The sequence below is a fragment of the Agelaius tricolor genome, unplaced genomic scaffold, assembly GCF_023055355.1.
Source record: "Agelaius tricolor isolate 1412-34295 unplaced genomic scaffold, bAgeTri1.0.p SCAF_4, whole genome shotgun sequence".
Classification (NCBI taxonomy): domain Eukaryota; kingdom Metazoa; phylum Chordata; class Aves; order Passeriformes; family Icteridae; genus Agelaius; species Agelaius tricolor.
The window spans coordinates 37,238,231-37,257,691 of NW_027269264.1; the positions used below are offsets into that span (position 1 = coordinate 37,238,231).

The 19,461-nt window shown below is 39.1% G+C and overlaps 1 protein-coding gene across 9 annotated transcripts in view; it reads right to left on the reverse strand.

The window, feature by feature from the left end:
• ERBIN (erbb2 interacting protein) overlaps window positions 1-19,461 on the reverse strand; it is a 120,297-nt gene that overhangs the window by 38,686 nt on the left and 62,150 nt on the right. For all 9 annotated transcript variants that reach the window (XM_071425306.1, XM_071425312.1, XM_071425311.1 and 6 more), the window contains 3 exons: window positions 7,345-7,423; window positions 6,538-6,627; window positions 326-382 (listed from right to left, as the gene is read on the reverse strand). In XM_071425306.1, coding sequence (XP_071281407.1) covers window positions 326-382; window positions 6,538-6,627; window positions 7,345-7,423 — 226 coding nt within the window. The remainder of the gene's footprint in view (window positions 1-325; window positions 383-6,537; window positions 6,628-7,344; window positions 7,424-19,461) is intronic.

Sequence of the window (19,461 nt, forward strand, 5' to 3'; positions counted from 1 at the left end):
CACTTTTACAGTACACCACAATGTTTTCATGATTCTGTGGGTGGCTATTCACATCCCATCTTTGGGATCTGTTTCTTTCTTCATTGACCTCTTGTATATTCGCTAACCTGCTTGGAGCTCCAGAGTCCCAGTTGGAAAATATTGAGTATTGCTCTTGTTCATAGAAACAGCAGGAACTGCATCACCATCAGCCTAGACTTGTTTGATGAAGTAAGTGAGAATTGCAAGGCAGGGACTAGAAAAATGTTAGATTTTAGGAGAGAGGTAGAATGGATTAATGTTAAAACAATTGCTGTAGGAATTCCTAGAACTATATAATACTTACTTTGGCAATATTTTTAACTGGTTTTCTCTAAGTTCCAATATCTGGAGTTTAGTTAATCTGTAACAGAAAGGCATAACAAATTACTACAATATTCTGTATTTAATGACAAAAGCAATCTCTGACCTTACTTATATTATAGAATTTAAAGAAAAAAAAATCTGTAAGTTTGAATATTTTTTCCTGTAACATTGAGGTGAAATCTTGTGCAAAATTTGCATGTTATTTTAAATTCATTGGCTGGAGTTTGATTTTGGTAAAGCAACAAACAAAATAGATTTTGCCTGCTTTTCTGCACCTGTTTGGACACAATTTTTTCCTTCATCCCTAAAATTTTGAAACACTACATTGGATTAATTATGGGTACATGTTACCATCATAATGAAAAGTACACAGGAAGTAACAGAAAGGATCATTTTGCACAACTAAAGATGTTAAATTTCTACTACTGGCAATGTATCAAACAGTTTAATACAAAAAGTCTTATTGGAGGAATACCTGTAGTCTTCCACCTGATAGCTTTAAATTAATCTTGGATTTCCTTTCATATTCTCTTTCTAGTCAGCTTCTGAATCCATTTTGACATTTCTGTCAAAAAGGTCAAGGTAGTTTGACCTTTTTTCCAGTAAATCTCTGGTTGCAAGACAAATAACCTCTAAATCTCAACTCAACTGCTTAGCCAAGTTAAGTTCCAGGCAGTCTTGACATACATGCAATGTACCATTCCCAGTGAATTTTTTTGTATTGGGATAGAAGTGACAAAGCTCTACTTGTTACAAAAAATTAAGAAACTGATTTAGTTTAAATACAGATAGGATTGAAATGACAAGATTTCTACATGTGACCCACTGACAGCCCTCACACAACACAGAATAGGGGATTAAGGTCTCTGAATCAGAAAGGAGCTTGGTGAGTAGACCAGTCTTTCCTGAAGGTGCTTAACTGAGTGCATTGTAAGAACAGAGACAAAAACCCTAATTCTAATTAAGTGGTAAGAACCATATTTTGTGTAGAAATAGAAAGCAGAAAACAGTATGTATTTTTCCTCTATATATTCATATTCACTCATTTTGGATTGCTCACTTTGAAAGCAGCAATCTGCCATGCCCACAAATAACCTAAGAATATAAGAGTCACCTTGAAAGAGAAGAGATGTCAGTGCAGCCCAGCACTGCAAGCAGCCCTCACCATCTGGTAGCAACTGCTGGAGGTGAACCTCCTCCCTCCAACTTCTAAAAAAAAACCGCAAAAACCCAATATCCTAACAGTGGTGAAAGAATGCCCTAATAAAAACCCCATTCATGGTAATAGCACTGCTGTTCACCTAGAACATAAGTGGGAAAGACCTCCTAGGCCACCCTACCAGCACCCTAAGATACCAATCTAGTGCAAAACAGAACTTTAAGAACCCTCAGACATGAATGAACATTTTGGGCTTTGATTTCTAAACCAAGCACTGCATCAAGCTTCAGCTGGTGTTTTGCTTTTATGACAGGGAAGATAGCTACACAGTTTGTAGTTTTTTCTTCACAACTCATGTATGCAATCAAACTTCCATGGAAGGCAATGCCAGCAAGTCTCCCTTCATATGCTAAACTATAAATATGCACACCCACTTTTCACTGACTTTAGCCAGAATTGACTGTGTGACGCTTGCAATAAGCTAACTCTGTGAACTTAAAGATTGCCTTTGGTGACAGAAATGTTTATAGCTTTGTCACCTTGTTCCTGTTCTAATCTTTCCTCAGCTATTCCTAAGAGACCGAAGATATAAATATTAAATTTCTTATGCGTAGAGCTTCACAGAAGCTACTAGGAAAACATTCTCAACCTTTCCTAGGTGGGTGATACAGGCTGTGTCTAAACATGTAATTTTCTTCCAGTAATTGATGAGAAATACTGGACTGAAGCAGCTGTCACCTCTTCCACTACTGAATCTTGAAAAGCTAATTCAAGATTAAAATAATAATGAACATCAAATACTAGGTCTAGCTGTTTTTTCAGTTGCTGGTGCTAAGCATCCAGCGTCCATCCAAGCTGAGCAAGAATTGCAATAAGGCACCTGAAGAAGTGGCATTTTATTTGACAAAGAAATAAAGAACTAATTCACCTATACTAAAGGAAAAATGGAATTCATAGCGGCAGATTGTCTATTATCTGGGCCATTCTGTGGAAAAGATCTGTCCTACTTCTAGAGAAATATTGAATTTCTGAAGTTGAAAAACCCATCAACCTATCTGCACATCACCAATGCACAAAGCTGTAACAGGTATTATTCAACTGGAAGTACACATTCTAAGTATAATAGCTTAAAATTTTTTTTTTCAGTATTGCTCTTTAATCATAACCATCTTAGCCTGCATTTTAAATGCAACACAACTTTTCAATAAAATAAAATCTCTACATGAACAATTTTCCAGAAGAAGATCAATATCCTTCTTAAATCTAATTTCATAAACTATACTACCTGTAAAAAATGTAAAAGAAACATACAGCAGGTACACTCGAAACTTGATGTTCCTTACTTTACACCTCCTCTGCAGTTTTCCTAAAGCAGAATATTTTATTTTAAATTGTTACTAAAATGCAAAGGAAAGCAGAACAAAAAGTATGCATGTTAAAGGCTGCATTTATGAAAGTTTCTCCAAAACACATATATACATATGTATATATGTAACTAAGTACATATACATATATATATAAAAAACTATATTTTATTATCACTGTACACTTACGTAAAAAATAACCCACAGTAGATACTACTAAAACCATCTACTACTACAGATACTACTGGCAAATTGTTGAGAAAGTAGAAATAAAGTAAATTAATTGCAACATCCAGTAAAGAGACTCTGGAAGCAATATCCCATTATAGACAATATCCCATTATTGCCAGATTTTTAGAATTACACTGAAGATAAATCCTTGTTTATCTTACACACCCATTAGTAAAAAATGTTGCCCTTTTAAAACCCTGTCTCAAAATGAGCAAGAAGTGAGTTTCAAGCATTTTCTGCTTATATATTTGCATATTTAAATGTAAATATACGTTATGTATTCAGATACAAGATATACAATTTTCTTAGGCAAGGATAATAATTCTCAAATATTTGTGCACTGGCATGAAGGCTAATGCCACGATCTGTGCCAATATCAATGCATTCAAATTTCCATTTGGGAATGGAGGAAAAGCCCCCACTTTGTCACCTGAGAATTCCAAAGGAACGGGCACATCATATCAAAAGTCTGATGACTTTTAGTAAACCTAACAGGCTGGACAAAACTAACATCATTGAAAGACAGCCAATATACAATTCTCTCAAAAAACGGGGAAAAGATGGCATAATCTTGACCTCACAATTATAAAAATATTTAGCAAAAATTCTGAAGATGAGAATAAAGCATGGAGATAAATCCAAAAAAACACTGCATGGATATACTAAAAGTGTTTTCCATTATAAAAAGTTTTTTCCTAACCAGGCTGAGTGTTAGGTTAGTAGTAATAGAGGTGCTCAAAGACCCTTTCTAGGACTACCCTGTTCAATATTTTTTAATAGAAATCTTCTAAGATCAGAAAACTATTAAACTTGGCTTATGTCACAGACAATACAGTGATTTAGTAAGACACCGTAGGGGTAAAACCTGTACAGCCTTAAGGACTAAAAAAAATTGAGAAAAAAGGACATGATACCATTGCACCAAGCCAAGTACTTAGGATGTCCTTGTAGGCATCAGCCATTTCTAACTGAACTGTCCAACACATCAGTTAATCATGTAGGAAATTACACTAGGCAGCTGCAAAAAGGATAATTGGAACACTGGAGCACAACCACAGACATTTCCAAGAGAAACAACAAGATAATCACGACACTGTACAAGCCACGAAGAAATCTCAATTCAAATTCTAAATATAGCTATAGATGTCATCACCCTCTGTCAAAAAGAAGGTGAATTAAAACTGAAACCTGTTCCAAGATATATTAATATACTCAAGAAACAAAGGAAAACCTACCACACCAGAAGAAAGCAGAATTTTATTTAGTCTAATAGACTGAGGGATGTGAGAATACTACAAATACAGCAGGTGAGAGAATGGGAGACAACATTTGTGAGAAATGGCAGCAATTAAACTGTAGAAACAATGAACACTCAGAGAGAAAGAGATGTAAGAAATGAGGTTTCTAACTTGACACACAGAGCATAAAAACCTTGTTAGCTGTAATAGTGTTGGCTTAGCTTTTAGGAGACAATATTATTGACAATAGTTGCCAGTAACAGCAGGCAACAGAACTCAATTACTTCACCTATTCCTAAACAATTAAAAGTACTAGCTATATGGCTGTATACAAAAAAATTAATGCACCAAACTGGAAGAAACTGAAGGCTTGTAATTTATGAGATTAAATATTTCAACTGCTTCTAGGAGAGTTTTTCTTTTGTTTATAAAAGAAGTATTTCCATATTCTGAAGCGGAAGTTAAGACTTTGCACTAGAAAAGTGCAAAGTCTTATACCTAGATGGAAAATTGTGGGATGGCAGAGCAGTCTTATTACTTATGGAAGCAGTCAATGTCAGAGGGGTCTGAACCTTACTTTGAAACGGTATTTTAATGTTTCATTGTTCTCCATTTTATTTGATCCAAACATTGTCTTCCTGTAGAACACTATGTTTTCTATGCAAAAGTATTTCAGCAGGTAAACTTACATTCATGAATACTTCAAATTCATTCTCCTAGGTATAAAAAAGGATGCTGCAAATCACTAGATTTGAACAAACAAGGCAGAATTCTTCATAACTATCAAGAGAAACACTACAATGGAGAACTGGCTTTGAAGTTGTCTTCAGAAACTGATTTATTCTTATGATATTAGTAATTAATGACTTTACCATTTCACTAAACATTAAGCATTATAGAAGCTGACAGTGACAAAAAAATTATGACAATTTTTAATGCGTATTATGTGTAAGATTAACTACTTAAACAATCAGCCGTGTCAACCTCAACCCTTCAAGTTTATCTGTAGTGCATGTTTTAATTAAGAAAATCTTGCCATTTGGTTAGAGTATTAAAAAACAGAACAGAAAAAAGCACAGACAATCATTAGAATTCCAACAAGATTATGCATATTCCAGATATTCTTCAACCTTAATGAAGCCTTCTGAAAAGCAAACTGTGTGCATCAGAAAAAAAGCATGACAATAATGCATGTGCATCATAAGCAGATGTTTTGAATGTGTAGCAGATCTGGTGCTTTTAGTCATTCATTAACTAGTAACAGAGAAGAGCAAGCCAACAGCTCTGATCATAGATGACTACTAAATTAATGGTCACTAGTGGAGAGCACCTGTGCTTATGTTCCATTGCTCATCTCCTAATCTGCCCAACTGCTGCAGCACTATCTGGGGGTTCTGCTAATCTCTTGCAAACTGTGCTGACTCAAATATAACTATATGGCCTAAGGCAATTTTTTCACTCAGCAACACGATTGCTTAACTAATTGCTGTATTTTCTGAAAGAGATGCTTGCTGGACATGGGATGGGTCAGGAAAGTGACAATCTAGGAGAAAAGGGTATAAAATAAGAATGGAGAGAGGAAAACTGCAGAGATGGCTAAAAGTAGTGTGATAAGGACAGCTTAACCTATGCTCATCTAGAAGTTTTCCTTTTATGAGTATTACCTTTTCACTTTTGCTCACAAGATTTAATCTATTTTACAGAGGTAGCAGATTAGTATTTATCTTGTACTAAAACTATGACATGTAACAGTTTTGCATAGTCAGAATGCACCATAAATATGCCAGGTTTTTCAGAAATATCCCTGACAAAAAAGGACTTGAGAGTTATAGTTGTGCATGAAGTAATTTGTGCATCCAGGACAAGTGGAATTACAGTAGTCATTATTTGCTTCACTCCAATTACTACATGACAAGCAACATAAATTTCAAAAAGGATTCCTTACTTACCATACTAGTGTTGGAAAAGAAACAAGAATGCAAATGAGTTTTACAGCCTTCATAAGCATTCTGCCTGTCCTTCAGAATTCAAAATTAAAAGCTGCTGATACAGATTCAAGGCTTTTTTTCCCTGTAACTATTGCAAATTCCTAATGTACACTTCTTCCTCTCTTCAGTACCCACTTTGCTTCAGAACCAGAAGAAACTGCTCTGCAGAAACTTAAAACTAATGTAGATATAAAGTTTCATGTTCAACTTACCTTCCAAAATTGGCTGGCAAAAACTCAAGAAAAGCATCATTCAGGTACAGCTGTGTTAGGTTTAACAGTTGAGAAAATCCATCTGGCAACCTATATAGAAGTGAAATAACATAGTACCTTAGTTTCAATTATTTTCAGGGCATTAAGTCATATTTTCTTAAGCAACAGTATAGTACTGAAGTCCTACATATTGATAAAATTAAAATTGAGGGGGTGATTTCTTTAAAGTCACACTAGACAGTTGTTCTCTATAAGATGAGTTTCAAAATTATTTTAAGTATTGAGAACAACATTTACAGGCAATAAGAACTACAAATAGATGCAGTAATGCAACAAACTGGTAATCTCCTGACATGTAATGAGAAGAAGGCATTAATTAGAAACAACAGGATAAATTTAAAAATACACAACCCCCTTTCCCCCAGAAGAGATATGTTTTATCTCTGGCAGTGGAGATTTCTGGCAAATTAATTTTGCCACTATAGCAGAAATACATATTAAACCAGAATACTTTCTTGTTATTAAGAAAACTCTTCACACACTTCTCTACAGTCACAGAGAAGTGATGGATTTTAACAAGCTGACAAAGCTACATGGTATAATGAAGGATAGTTCACATAGCCTATTAACTTTGGCAAAGTACTTTAATGAGACAGCTATACTGGATCACTGTGCAACAAGGTTAATGAAGGTATTTCTCAGGGAACTCTGCTCTCGCCTCCAAGGGCTGGCACACATCTTGGGGCAAATTCAAGACTCAGTAGTATTTGCACAAAATATAAAACATCAAAAAATGTACAAACTTACTTTGAAATTGGATTTACGCTTGCCTCAACAACTGTCAAGACTTTACAGTTTTTTATATTTTCTGGAAACTCCTGTATGCCTGCAAGATACAGAAAGGGGTAGAAAAACAGCCTTTAATTATTAGATTCCACCACACCCATAAAAGTTATGCACATGAAACCACTAGCTGTAAAAACTTTGATTCATTTAGCAACTAGTGAACTGTTTTTCTGATGTCTCATTTTACATACAGTTTTCATTAAAGAAATACTCCTACACAATATAATTTTTTTAATATACTATTCCTAAAGCTTTTCATGTTTCAGGTTAGCAGGAAGCTCACAAGCTACAAACACACAGTACACTAAATTCCCATTGGTTATTGCCAAATATTGAAGTATTTGTGCTTTTGAATGTACTTAAGATAAGAACCTCTGTCCCAATATAATTTACTTTAAAAAAGGCAATCACTGGTAGCATGAATTTTTCAACGGAATCTGCTTATCAAATCAATGCCTTATATAACATCCAGGTGAAATGGTAAGGCTTCAAATCTTTAAGTATTTTTACAGCTTCACAGTTCTGAACAGATATCCATCCCAAAATGTGATGTATGCTTGCTGTTAACTTCTAGATCATTTGAGAGGAGGACAAAAAATGCTCCAGGCACACTTATGTTTGAAAATTAAAACAATAAGCAACTTCCTTTTTTTCCAAGATTATCTGTGAAAATTCCAGAGTGAAGCTGCATTCCACATATGTGCCATATCTCTATTTGTCAGAAACTGATAAAGCAGGCCTTGAATATGTCATGTATCCATCACATCAGAAGGAAATCGGTACTGAACCGTTCTACCATGCAAAACCTTTACCTCTATCTTTACTATATATGCCATTTAAAAAAAAAGAAAATAAACCAACTGCTATCACAACTGCAGTTGCTTTTGCAACATGATCTTATACCCTGGGACAGGTGTCTTTATTTTAAATATATTTGTCCTAAATACAATAACCATTCATACTGTATCTTTCTACCTGGATTAAGTACACTGTTGTTTGCAGCAAAAAAACCCCATATGCTAATAAATAAAGCTAGTTTAAAAATTACTTTTTTTCCCCCAGATACCAAACCATAGCTCTTTGTTTCTGAGTTAACACATGTAACTGTATTTGTGAGTGCTTTATCAGGCATGTGGAAAGTGCAAACCAGGGAACAAGACCACTAAGAAGGAATTATACTCTGTGAATGCTTCTTTGTAGATTAGCAAAAGCATGAAATTTTGTGCTGCTTGACAAAACATTAACGGTCCAGCTGCAGAGAGAAAGACAAGGGCAGCATCACTTCTCATTCAGGTTGGCAGATGAAACTTCATGTATCTGTTCTGAGAACATGTGGTGAATTTCTTATGTAAGTAAAAATACTACTTAGCAGCTAATGCTAAGTAGTATTTTTACTTACATAAGAAATTGCAGAATATTAGATGTTAGCTTAAAGCTTGATTCTATATTTGTGCAGTAACAAGACTGACCTGGTACATCAGAGTTGTAGTGTGTTTTTATGTTTTATAATGGTTTTGTCTCTGTATCCCCTTATTTTTCCCAAATGGTTTACCCCCAGATTGCACCCCCCTCCCTCTACCTGTGTAATCCATTTCCTTTGCTGAGATCATCCCCAAATCACCACCCTGGCTTTCTGTCAGTCACTCAGCATCCCATCCCCTCCATCTACAACTTTCAGCCCAGGATGTCAAGTGATTAGCCAGAGGCTAGGAGTCAACCCCCCAAGAGTTACCCCATATGCTGTCCTAAATGTCCATTTTCCAGTATCCATACCTTAATTTTTCTTATTGGTTCGTAATATGTTATCTACTTTACATTTCCACCTCTCTTTAAATGTAACTTTGGCACCTCTCCCGGGCCTCTCAGCAGGAGGCCCCTGCAGTAGTAGGGGCTCCCCAGAGCTCCTGAAATAAACCTTGGACTAACCTCTGCTAAGAGTCAAACCCTTCATCTTCTGCCGTTGTTCCAGCATCCCCTCTGCTGCAAGCAGTCAGCCTAGCTGCCTTTCGCCGCCCTGGGGCACAGGAGAGTGCCCCCCACCACTGTTCACCATCTCGGGCCTGGCCAGGGTTCCCTCAGTGGCACTCAGAGAGATCAGAACACAGTTGGCGCCCAACGTGAGGCCTCCAGATTAGCCTGAGACCTCTTCTCCTGGGAAAACATCTGCACTAGACCACCCTGAAAATTTTCTTACCCCAGTGAGGTGAGTTTAAAATTTTGGTTCCTCCTTGTACTCTCGGGTGTTGGGAAGAGACTGGGCAAAGATGGAGACAACACTCACCCATGCACAACAAGAAGTTTACCTCTACCTTAAAAAGTCTTTTCTTTAAGAAAATTATTGCTTTTCAGAGGAGGAGTTGAAGTATTTTGTACAGTGGTTATTTAAGCATTTTCCTTATAATTCACGGAACTTAGTCCTAACTAATGAGTTCTTGGAAGTACTTTGGGAAAGGTTAAAAACGAAGACAGAATTCCGTCCTTTATTTAATATGATGATGAAATGTGTTCTGAATCTTGAGGATGAAAACCAGCTGAAAACCCCTCCTCCGTGTTCCCCTCTTTGTGCCCCTGCACCCCCTTCCCCTGTCACAAAGAAAAACTCCCCCAGGTTCTCCCCTCTGTACTCCTGCTGCCCAAGACAGTGAAGACCACATGGCAGGGGCCGTGAGGTCTCCCCTTCCACCCTCTGCTCCCCACGCCTCCTCCAGATGTGTTTACCTCGGTTGCTATAGCACAGCAAGATGTGGCAGGGGTGGCAAGAGCTGTACCCCCTCGCACAGGGCTGCCGGCGTACCAGCGCTCTGTGACCCGCTGCAGCTCTCCCCTCCATGGAAAGCCCGTGGCTGCCCTGCCAGCGCTCAGCGAGGCCAGGGCGAGCCAGCCAATACTCACTGTCCAGCCCGCCCCACAGCAGCCTGCTGCATGTTGGCCATGGGCAGGCGAGTGAGACCAGTGGACCTGGAGCGCCGCTGTCGCGGGGCAGGTGGACAGCCCCGCTGGGGGATGGCTCAGAGTCACAGTCCTGGCAGGGCAGCAAAACCAGCGGCCCCTGCCCACCGTCACTGCTCTGACAGCCCCGCACTGGCAGCACCCGCAGGCACCAGCTGAGACAGCCCCTGAGAGAGGGCCAGGCCTCAGCGTGGCCGCCAGCAGCGGGAGCAGAACGCACTTCGCACGGCAGCACGCCAGCAACGCATCCAAAAACACCAACACAAACCCACTGGCAAAGGTAAAAAGTCCTTGCCATGAACATTTTGGGGACAGTGAAATGGTTCAAAGTAAAAAACAAATACCGTTTCATAACCTGGGAATGATAACAAAAAAGGTGTTCATCAGACTGCTATAAAAAAGAATAATCCCAAGAAATACCTCCACAGTCTAGGAGATGGAGAAATTGTGGAATTTAATGTAATACAAGGAAGAAAAGGCCCCCAAGCAGCTGATGTGATGGGACGTGGTGGAGTTCCAGTGCAAGGTAGTAAACATGCACCAAACTGCAAACATACGAAATATATCCACATCACAGAAGTCCTCCACACACCTACCAAGGACATAGAACCCAAAACAACCAACCACCTAGCCCCAGCAATAGCCTAAAAGCAAGAAGAGCACAGAACACTGGCGAGCTGTCCTGCATCCAAAACCCCAGGCTGATAATGAAAGAACCTTCCAGTCCAATATGTTCCACTTCTTATACCCCAATTCCTGTGGCCTTTCTGCCTCCCTCCCATCTTCCTCCTTTCCTTTCCATTGTCCTATTACCCCTTTTCATGTTCCCACAAATTCCAACCACCCTTTCCCCTCTTCCACGGTCTCCCTCCACTAATCCCTTTCCCTAGAGTTCCTTCATAATACCAGAGGGAGCCTGATGAGGAGGGAAAGAAAGGAAAGTTTCCCTAAAGTAACCATCATTTTCTTAAAGTAATGATTTCTATTTGGAGTTTCTAACAGGCACAACATCACCTACACTATCTTGTGCAGAGTCTATCACATCCAACCACTTTACCACAGGAGACAGAGAAACAGCCTCTGCTGAAGAAATCTCCTGACTCTCTTTCCTGATAAATCATGCTAAGAAAACCCCACATCCCTCCTGCCAGCTCTAAGACACTCCAGAAAATCTGTTTGGACATTAAGGACCCAGAATTGTTTGCATTTTGAAAATTGTCTTATGGATGCTTTTGATTGTTTTTGTCATTTTGTGTTGATTCAGTTGATCCTTCAGAAAAGCTTAATAACATAAAAATTGGGGAATTGTGGAGGCCCTGGGGGGGGCATCTCCTAAGTTACACCCCATTGGCTCCTTCCCCTGTTCTTATGTCTGAACATAGTTGCTCCTGAGCCACTCCCTCCCTTTTCCCTGATTGCGTCTCGCCTTTGTACAGCCCGGAGACCAAGGTCAGCCCCGGGGGCCCCTGGGGGGAGAGAGCAGGACCCTCTGGAGGTGTGTCTGTCTGGGACCTGAACATCTCACTGCACGGCTGAATTAAACATCTATGGATATTATGCAAAGGCCCTTTTTGCTTCTTTACCTGGGACTTTACTAGCAGCAATTCAGGCTGCAACACATCAGGACTTAAGAGATGGCAGTAGACAAGTAAAGCAGTGACAAAATACAAACTGTAACCAATTGGTGATAATGAGTGGCAAAGCTACTGTGATGACTTCTCCATATATACAACTAAAGCAGTGACACCATTTCTTTAAAAACAGACTTTTAGTTCTTTATTGACAGGAACCTGTTTGTCATACTGCCATTGAAATTATTACTTTGGATTCATTGTAATCATTGAGTAACTCTGTTACTCAAAGCTGAAAGGCAAGAAAAAAAACCATGACATTCAGTTAATCCAGGAGTTCAAATACACCTAAGTATCACAGACACTTTTGGGAAATAACTTGCTAAACTCAGAAGCAGAAAAGACCAGGAAGAACAGAACCATCAGTGGTAAAACAGGCCAACATTTCTGACGCTTCCTGAGTAACATGCATGTTTATGCACATGCACAGGTGTAAATCAAAATACAGCTTCATATATACAGACACACATATATACACATGTGCAAGTGCATGTTCATGTGTATGAGTTCAGCCATGTGAAGTTTATTGGGACTGTGAGTGGAGTCAAAGCAGAAGATGGCAATGGGATACTAATTTAATTAATTTCCATTACTCAGTACAAAATCAAAATTAAAAAGGTAATATTTATAATGTTATAAAGTTTGCTTTCTGTAAAGCAGTAATGTTATTTTTGAGTCCAAGAAAGATTAGGAAGCTACCATAGACAGAAGAGAACCATACCTTATCTATTGCTGTCATTTACTCTTAGTAAAAAGAGAAACACAGTTCCAAGAAACTTAAATATACATGATCTTAATTCCAGTTGTAGCAATAAACCTCATTCAGCAAAAGAAATATCCATACATGGAAAGCATCTAACATGACAATACCCTGTGCCTGCAGAAATGAAGTTACAGATGATTTGTAGGAAGTGGCCTTCTGGTGTCTGAAAAATAAATCAAAACTTCTTTATTGCTGAGGATACAAATTTACCTTTTTAAAATAAGCATTTACACTAATCAAAGTAAACCACTGCTAAGCTCTTCCTTGGAGGCCAAGCTGTGTCTCAGACTCACCCCATGCCCTTAGTTTTGCTGTTTGAATCACACTGAGAGATTCTCTAAACTTTGTTTTTCTGAGAGATGGTCTCACTACTGGCCTTGGCTTGGTCCTTGGATGAAAGATTGCTCTTGTCCAACACATTAAACTTTGTGTTCATAATATTAATTTCCACTGTCTGTGTCATGAACTCATGGAAGCACAGAAAGCTTAAATTTGCAGTAACTACCTAAAAACCAAAACACATAGCACATCTACTAGAGGGGAGAATGTCAATTTAAGCTCACTCTCAAAACAACAGCCAAATAAAATATTAGCTATCCAAATACAGACATGTTAAATCAGCATGCTTTTATACATAATCAGAGGACACTACAGTAGTCCCCTATTTGACTATGCCTTGGGCAAGAGACAGTAACAGTTTTAACAACAAATTAATAACAGAAATTCAACTGATATGAGAAACCTAACAATGAGGGAGCCTGGGAACTTAATTTTGCTTTTTCTTCAAGTCAGACTCATCATGGTACATACCATCTTAAGCAACCTCACTGAGTACTTCAGTACAGATAAATGGCCATCATTCAATATTGAGAATGACAGCATGAAATATACCTAATATTTGTAATACACATTCAGAAACTACGGGAAAAAAATCAGGAGACTGCTACTCTCTACCATGTGATAGGAAGTTGCATTTACTGACTGGCTATATAACAATGTTCTGACCACTCCCTTTTCCTCAGCTATACTCCTCCTGCATGCTAGAAACATGCAGTTATTGTTGGATTAGTATTGTTTCATTTCTCCCACCAAGAAAAATTCAAAAAGCAAGTAGAAAGAAGAATAAATAAGAAGACAGAGAGACATGAGAAAAAGATATGACGAAAATGGGGTTGTAAAGTGTGCTATTATAAGAGGAATTGTTGCTTGCTTTTCTGCTTTACATCTGTCCTCAATATGATGAATCCTTTTCCCCATTAAGGAAGCTCAGCAAATCTCAAGGGATTCTGTGACCACATACACCTTCACTCATTTTTAACATTGTGCTAATTAATCCACTTGATAGCTAACTCAATCCTTCCATAAGCCTCTCATTAGTTGAGTACTGCAAATTGAGATCCACATTCCTTCTAAATCCTGTTTTTCTTTTGGGGTTTTTACTGCTTTCTCTGTACACTGATACCCAAGGATTACAGAAGACAGTGCAACAGTTCACCTGGTCTGTTGCAGCCTTATTCCACTTCCACTGAAAAGCATTATATGGACAGGTTCTTCAACATATCATTAATTTTGTATTTTACATTGTAACAATCACTATGCCCAACGCATTTCAGTGCTCAATTTGTTCATAGATCACGCTCACTGTTTTCCAAAAAAATACAAACCATTGTGCCTATAGACATGAACATTTGCAGAGCACAGTAGGAGAAAACACAATTTGCAGATCACCTTTAACCACCAGATCCAAACTGATTTGGGAGCAAAGTTCTTTTTGTAGTGTAGTTTACCACAGAAGTTAGATTTATGTAATAGCTTTTAGCATTTACTTGACTGTTCTTTCCTCCCTGTTTTCCCAGATTTGAAGCCCTTTTATACTCGCTGCCAGTTTTTATCAAAAACAACATCATGCCCCCTCAACAACACCCCTCCCCCCCAAAACAAAACAAAAAAAATCAACAAGGAAAAAACAAACAAACAAAAAAAAACCCTCCCCCCCCAAAAAAAATCCCAAAACAAAACACAAAAACAAATCCCCAAAACAACAAACAAAAAGACCAAACAAAAGTTTAAACAAACAAACAAATGCAACAAACAAACCAAATCAAACAAAAAAATCTCTGAAAGAATGGTTTAAGAACATTTGGCAGTAAGGTAAGAAAGAGGAATTTAAAATTCTTATCTGAATTAAGCCAAAAGCAGAAAGCATTCATCATTCAGAACTCTACTTGGCAAAACCTCACTATCTAACCTTGTGGTATTCAATTACGATCCAAGACCAGCTGTGGCTCATGCCCAAAGGACATACCAAAAAGGTCATGCAGGGATTTTGGGTCAACAAACACAAATCTGGAGGCAATCAACCTCAGTTCTTGATCACATAACATGACTGAAATACAGAATTTCACCTCATTTCTAACTCCTTGGAGAGCAATATTTATTTATTTTTTTTTTCATAGCCTGTCACAACAAGTGTGCTCAAATGTCCTTCCTCTTGGATTAAGGACGGTAAGTATAACAGGGGTCCCCCTCACCATCTGGAGTTACACTCATCTCCTCCTCTACACAGCACAATCCTCTCCTATCACTAGGATCAGTTTAACTTGCAGAGCAGGAGAAAAAACTGAGACAATTTTTTTCTCTCCATCAGGAAAGATTTTTTTTTCACTCAAATACTGGCAATTCCATCTCTATAGAAAACTGGGCAAGTCAGATCCACTGTTAGCAGAATCCTTTACTGCAATGGATCAGTACTGATAGCCCTGTATGCTACTGCTTCAGCCCTAATGCAGATGGGGGCTCGCTCTGTAGCCCATACTGTGGTCGTACCTTAATTCAGAAATAAATGCTAAAGCTAGGCATGTCCATTATAGAAACTACCACTACTATACAGAAGTGGCAGTATCTACTGATTGGTAGTATTCATAGTTACACCTCTTCTTAAAAAGAAAAATTTAAATTAAGCTTAAATTGGACCAAGAAAAAAATTTTGGTTCAATACCTAAAATGCACAGAGCAAGAAAATCACTAACACATGTGAGACCTCTAGAAGCTGTACAGGTGATGTTCCCAAAGGAGTCTGCAGCTAGATCTCTCAGTTTGTAGAAAATGTGAGGGGAAAAATCTCTCTCCAAAAAACAGGCACACTAAAAAGCTCTCTTGGAGCAAAATACATTAAACTACAGCCTGCTGTGCACTTACTCCACTCTGCACCTTTCCAAATATAGAGAACACACAGGCAAACATACAGTTTCAGTTTGCATGAATACAAATTAACTACTTTCTTCCCTCACCTAGTCTGTTTATCCTGGTCTAACTTCTGGGCAAGCAGCTCCACCACAAAAAGAGAAACTGTTGTTTTGTTCTTCCCCTCAGGCCCCCGCTAAAAGTGTCTTTCAAACCCATATGGATGTAACACAGTAAAATATTTTAAAAAATATATGCCACAAATATCCCAGAGAATATGAAAGATCTGTTTGCAAAACTTGAAATTGTAAACTGAAAACTTAAAGTATAAGTCACAGCCTATATTCTTAGATAATTATGTATTTACATATTTATGTATTCTACTTTAATGCTGCATACCTTCTGAATGCAAATGAGCACTTTTCATTATTTGATGTAAGCAGTGTATTAGAACCCAAACAATTCAATGCACAGTACTGACCCACCTACTCTTACTTTTTGAACATTCATTCTCCTTTCCATATTCTTTCCTTGCTGCAGCTCGTTTCAGACCCACCAGCATCTCAGGTTTACATGAGATGCAAGTCTCATCTGTAGGACAGCAGTAACACCTTTCCATTACAGTTTTGGGGTTTGTGGGTTTAGATTTTTTATTGCTTTTATATACATGTCCTAGCACAGCTAAAACAGTGCAGCAAACATTTAAGAGTCTTCCAAGCATTCCTCCTCAAACCATTTGTAAGATCTACAGTTTTTAGAGTAAGGTCTCTCTAGGCCTGTTCTAGCCGTGTCTCTTACATAATGTAAATGAGAAGGAATATGAGTAGCAAGACAGGTTTCTCAATACCTGTCTGTGGAAAAAAAGGATAGCCAGTAATTCTTGAGTAATTCAGTCAGACTTCTTAAAGACATACCTGACACACTAATTTACGTAAACTAAAACATGCCAGGGCAGGGTAAAATTGCAGTATGTGGAACAGTGCTGCACATCCAGTCACTTTTTGCTATTACATGACAACTGTCACTCAAAGCACACAAATAAAGATACAAGTTTGTCCTTTGCTGAACTGGCGAGGTGCATAGTGACAGTGATGACACCACCAGCAGCTCCAGTAAGTTCTGGGTGGACTAAACACTAGGTTTGAGCTGGGCAGGAGGTTCCTGGGGTCAGGGAAAACTGAGTAACAGCTGAGACACCTATCAGGATTGCCAGGAAACAGCCAACTCCCAGCAGTTCTTGCAAATGAGAGAGAGCAGTTCTGGAGTGGAGAAAGGAGTAGCTAGGGGCAAGCAATCATGAGAGACTTAAATGGGTCAAGTGAGTGCAGGGAACAGGACGTGTGGCTTTAGAAGGAAGTGGCACAGGGGTCTCCATGGCAGTCCACGAGGAATGGCATAGAGAAGGAGCCACTTCATCCTATGGAGTCATCAACATGCAGCTTTTTTGGCAACAAAATTGCTGTCTACCCATTGCAACTGCTGTACTGAGCATGAAACCCAAACAGAGAGGCCACAGCTTCCACACCTGAACAGACCTCCTGAAGTCTCAGAGAATCATCCAAACCCTCAGCTGCAGGGAATGCCAGAATGTGGAAGCCCTGCTAGAACCCAAAGACAGAGTTGAGTGCCATGGATGCAAGCGTGCCCAGACAGACAAACATCATTGCTTAAAGCACTCACTAGCCAGGGTACCATCTGGGAATCTGAGCAGGCCATTGATGCTAGCAGGGTGATGACCCTCCCTTAAATCCTTGGAACCTTGTTGCAGTGTGATGCCATTTCCTGTTTCACCTATCCCAACCCCTCAGGTGTGCCAACCTCTCCTTTCCCCTCCCCCTTTGCCCTCCTGCTGAGAGCTGTCCATCAATCTCAACATTCCAGCAAGGGCATCGTGTGGTTGGCAGAAGTTCAAAAGATGCCCCTCAGGTCCGGGTTCATCGGCCTGTCCAAGTGTCTTTATCCCTTGAGCCTTCCCCTCCTCCCACCTGGTTGGTGGCTCACCTGTGCCTTCCCCTCCCCCTGTCCCCAGGGCTCAAAAAGAGATGAGACCATGCAGCCAGGATTCTATTGGGAGCTGTTACAACATCCAGAGGTCTGTCATCCTGGAATAAAACTCTGGATTAAAACTTCAAGGCAGAATCCTCTCCTTTTTCTCTTCACTGTCGCCTGAACCTTTTCCACCAGAGGTAAACTGAGTTTCTACAATGCCTGGATTTGTTCCGAGTGCCCAGCTGCAGCACCCAGCCGGCCAAAGGTGTCTCTGAGGTGAAACACCACAGCTGCCGCCTTTGGTCCAGCAGCAAGGGTCAGACGTGCCCAGGCACATCCCACCTGGAAATACTGGGATTAATATTCCATAGGACCTGAAGGTAAGTTAACATCCAACCCAAGCAAGTAGGATCAGCTAATTCACAAGGCAAGGGAGAACAGACCCATGTCTCAGCTCAGAGCAGGAGAAAGAGTGTTCCTGTGCTACCAATCCACCCCTAGAAAGAGATATGATGTTCTGGAGTTAGAAGAAGAATCTAGGACAGGTAGTTAAGATCCAGAAGAAGAGAATTCTACTAAATTTTTATGGTCATCTTCAGGGTGACCTAATTACAGCATTCCAGTACCTGAAGGGCCGTACAAGAAAGGTGGAGAGGGACCTTTTACAAGAGAAAGTAGTGACACGACATTGGATGGATGGGACTACATTTAGATTTGATGATAGGAAGAAAGTCTTTACTGTCAGGTTGGAGAAAACTGGCTGCCCAGAGAAGCTGTGGATGCTTCCTCCCCTGGAAGTATTCACGGTTGGGTTGGATGGGACTCTGAGCAACCTGGTCTAGCGAAAAATGTCCCTGGTTCTGTCAAGGGAGTTGAAATGAGATGATCTCTGAAGTCCCTTCCAACACAAATCATTCTAGTCTACGATCCTATTCTATGCTGTCTTTACATGTAAATCCATATCTACAAACCCTATAATTACTTTTACAATACCTTTTCTTGTGTTACAAACATTTCTTTTGCGTCCAAGAAGACGTTTTAATGAACTTATTTCAGAATTTCAGATACATAGACTCAAATTTCACATTCAAAACCTTATCTGCATTGAAATTTCATTCAATTCATATCCTCTTACACACAGAAATAATTTTACTGTGAATAGACAGATTCTTTTCAGTACCTTCAATATGACAATGTATTTAAGGAGAAACTACTACAAACACTTGAAAAAAGACTTTAAATAAAAGGGCTGCCTACATTTAGTGCACATTTATAGCATCTATACAGTGATACACTATCACAGAGCTACAGACTCAGAACTCTGCAGGAAATCAATGATCTTTTAGTTCACTATCATGAATGATTTAAAAACCCTGGTCCTGTCCTCCTCTCTGTCAGTATAAACAGAGAAATAGCAAATTTACAGCAAGTTATTTTGTATTCAAGATCTTCCTGTCTTACTTCTTCAGCAGAAAATGAAACTTGGATCTATCTCCCTCTATTACTATGAACAATTCTCAAACCCTTGGAAAAGCCAAATTCTTAAACGTACCAGATGGGCAA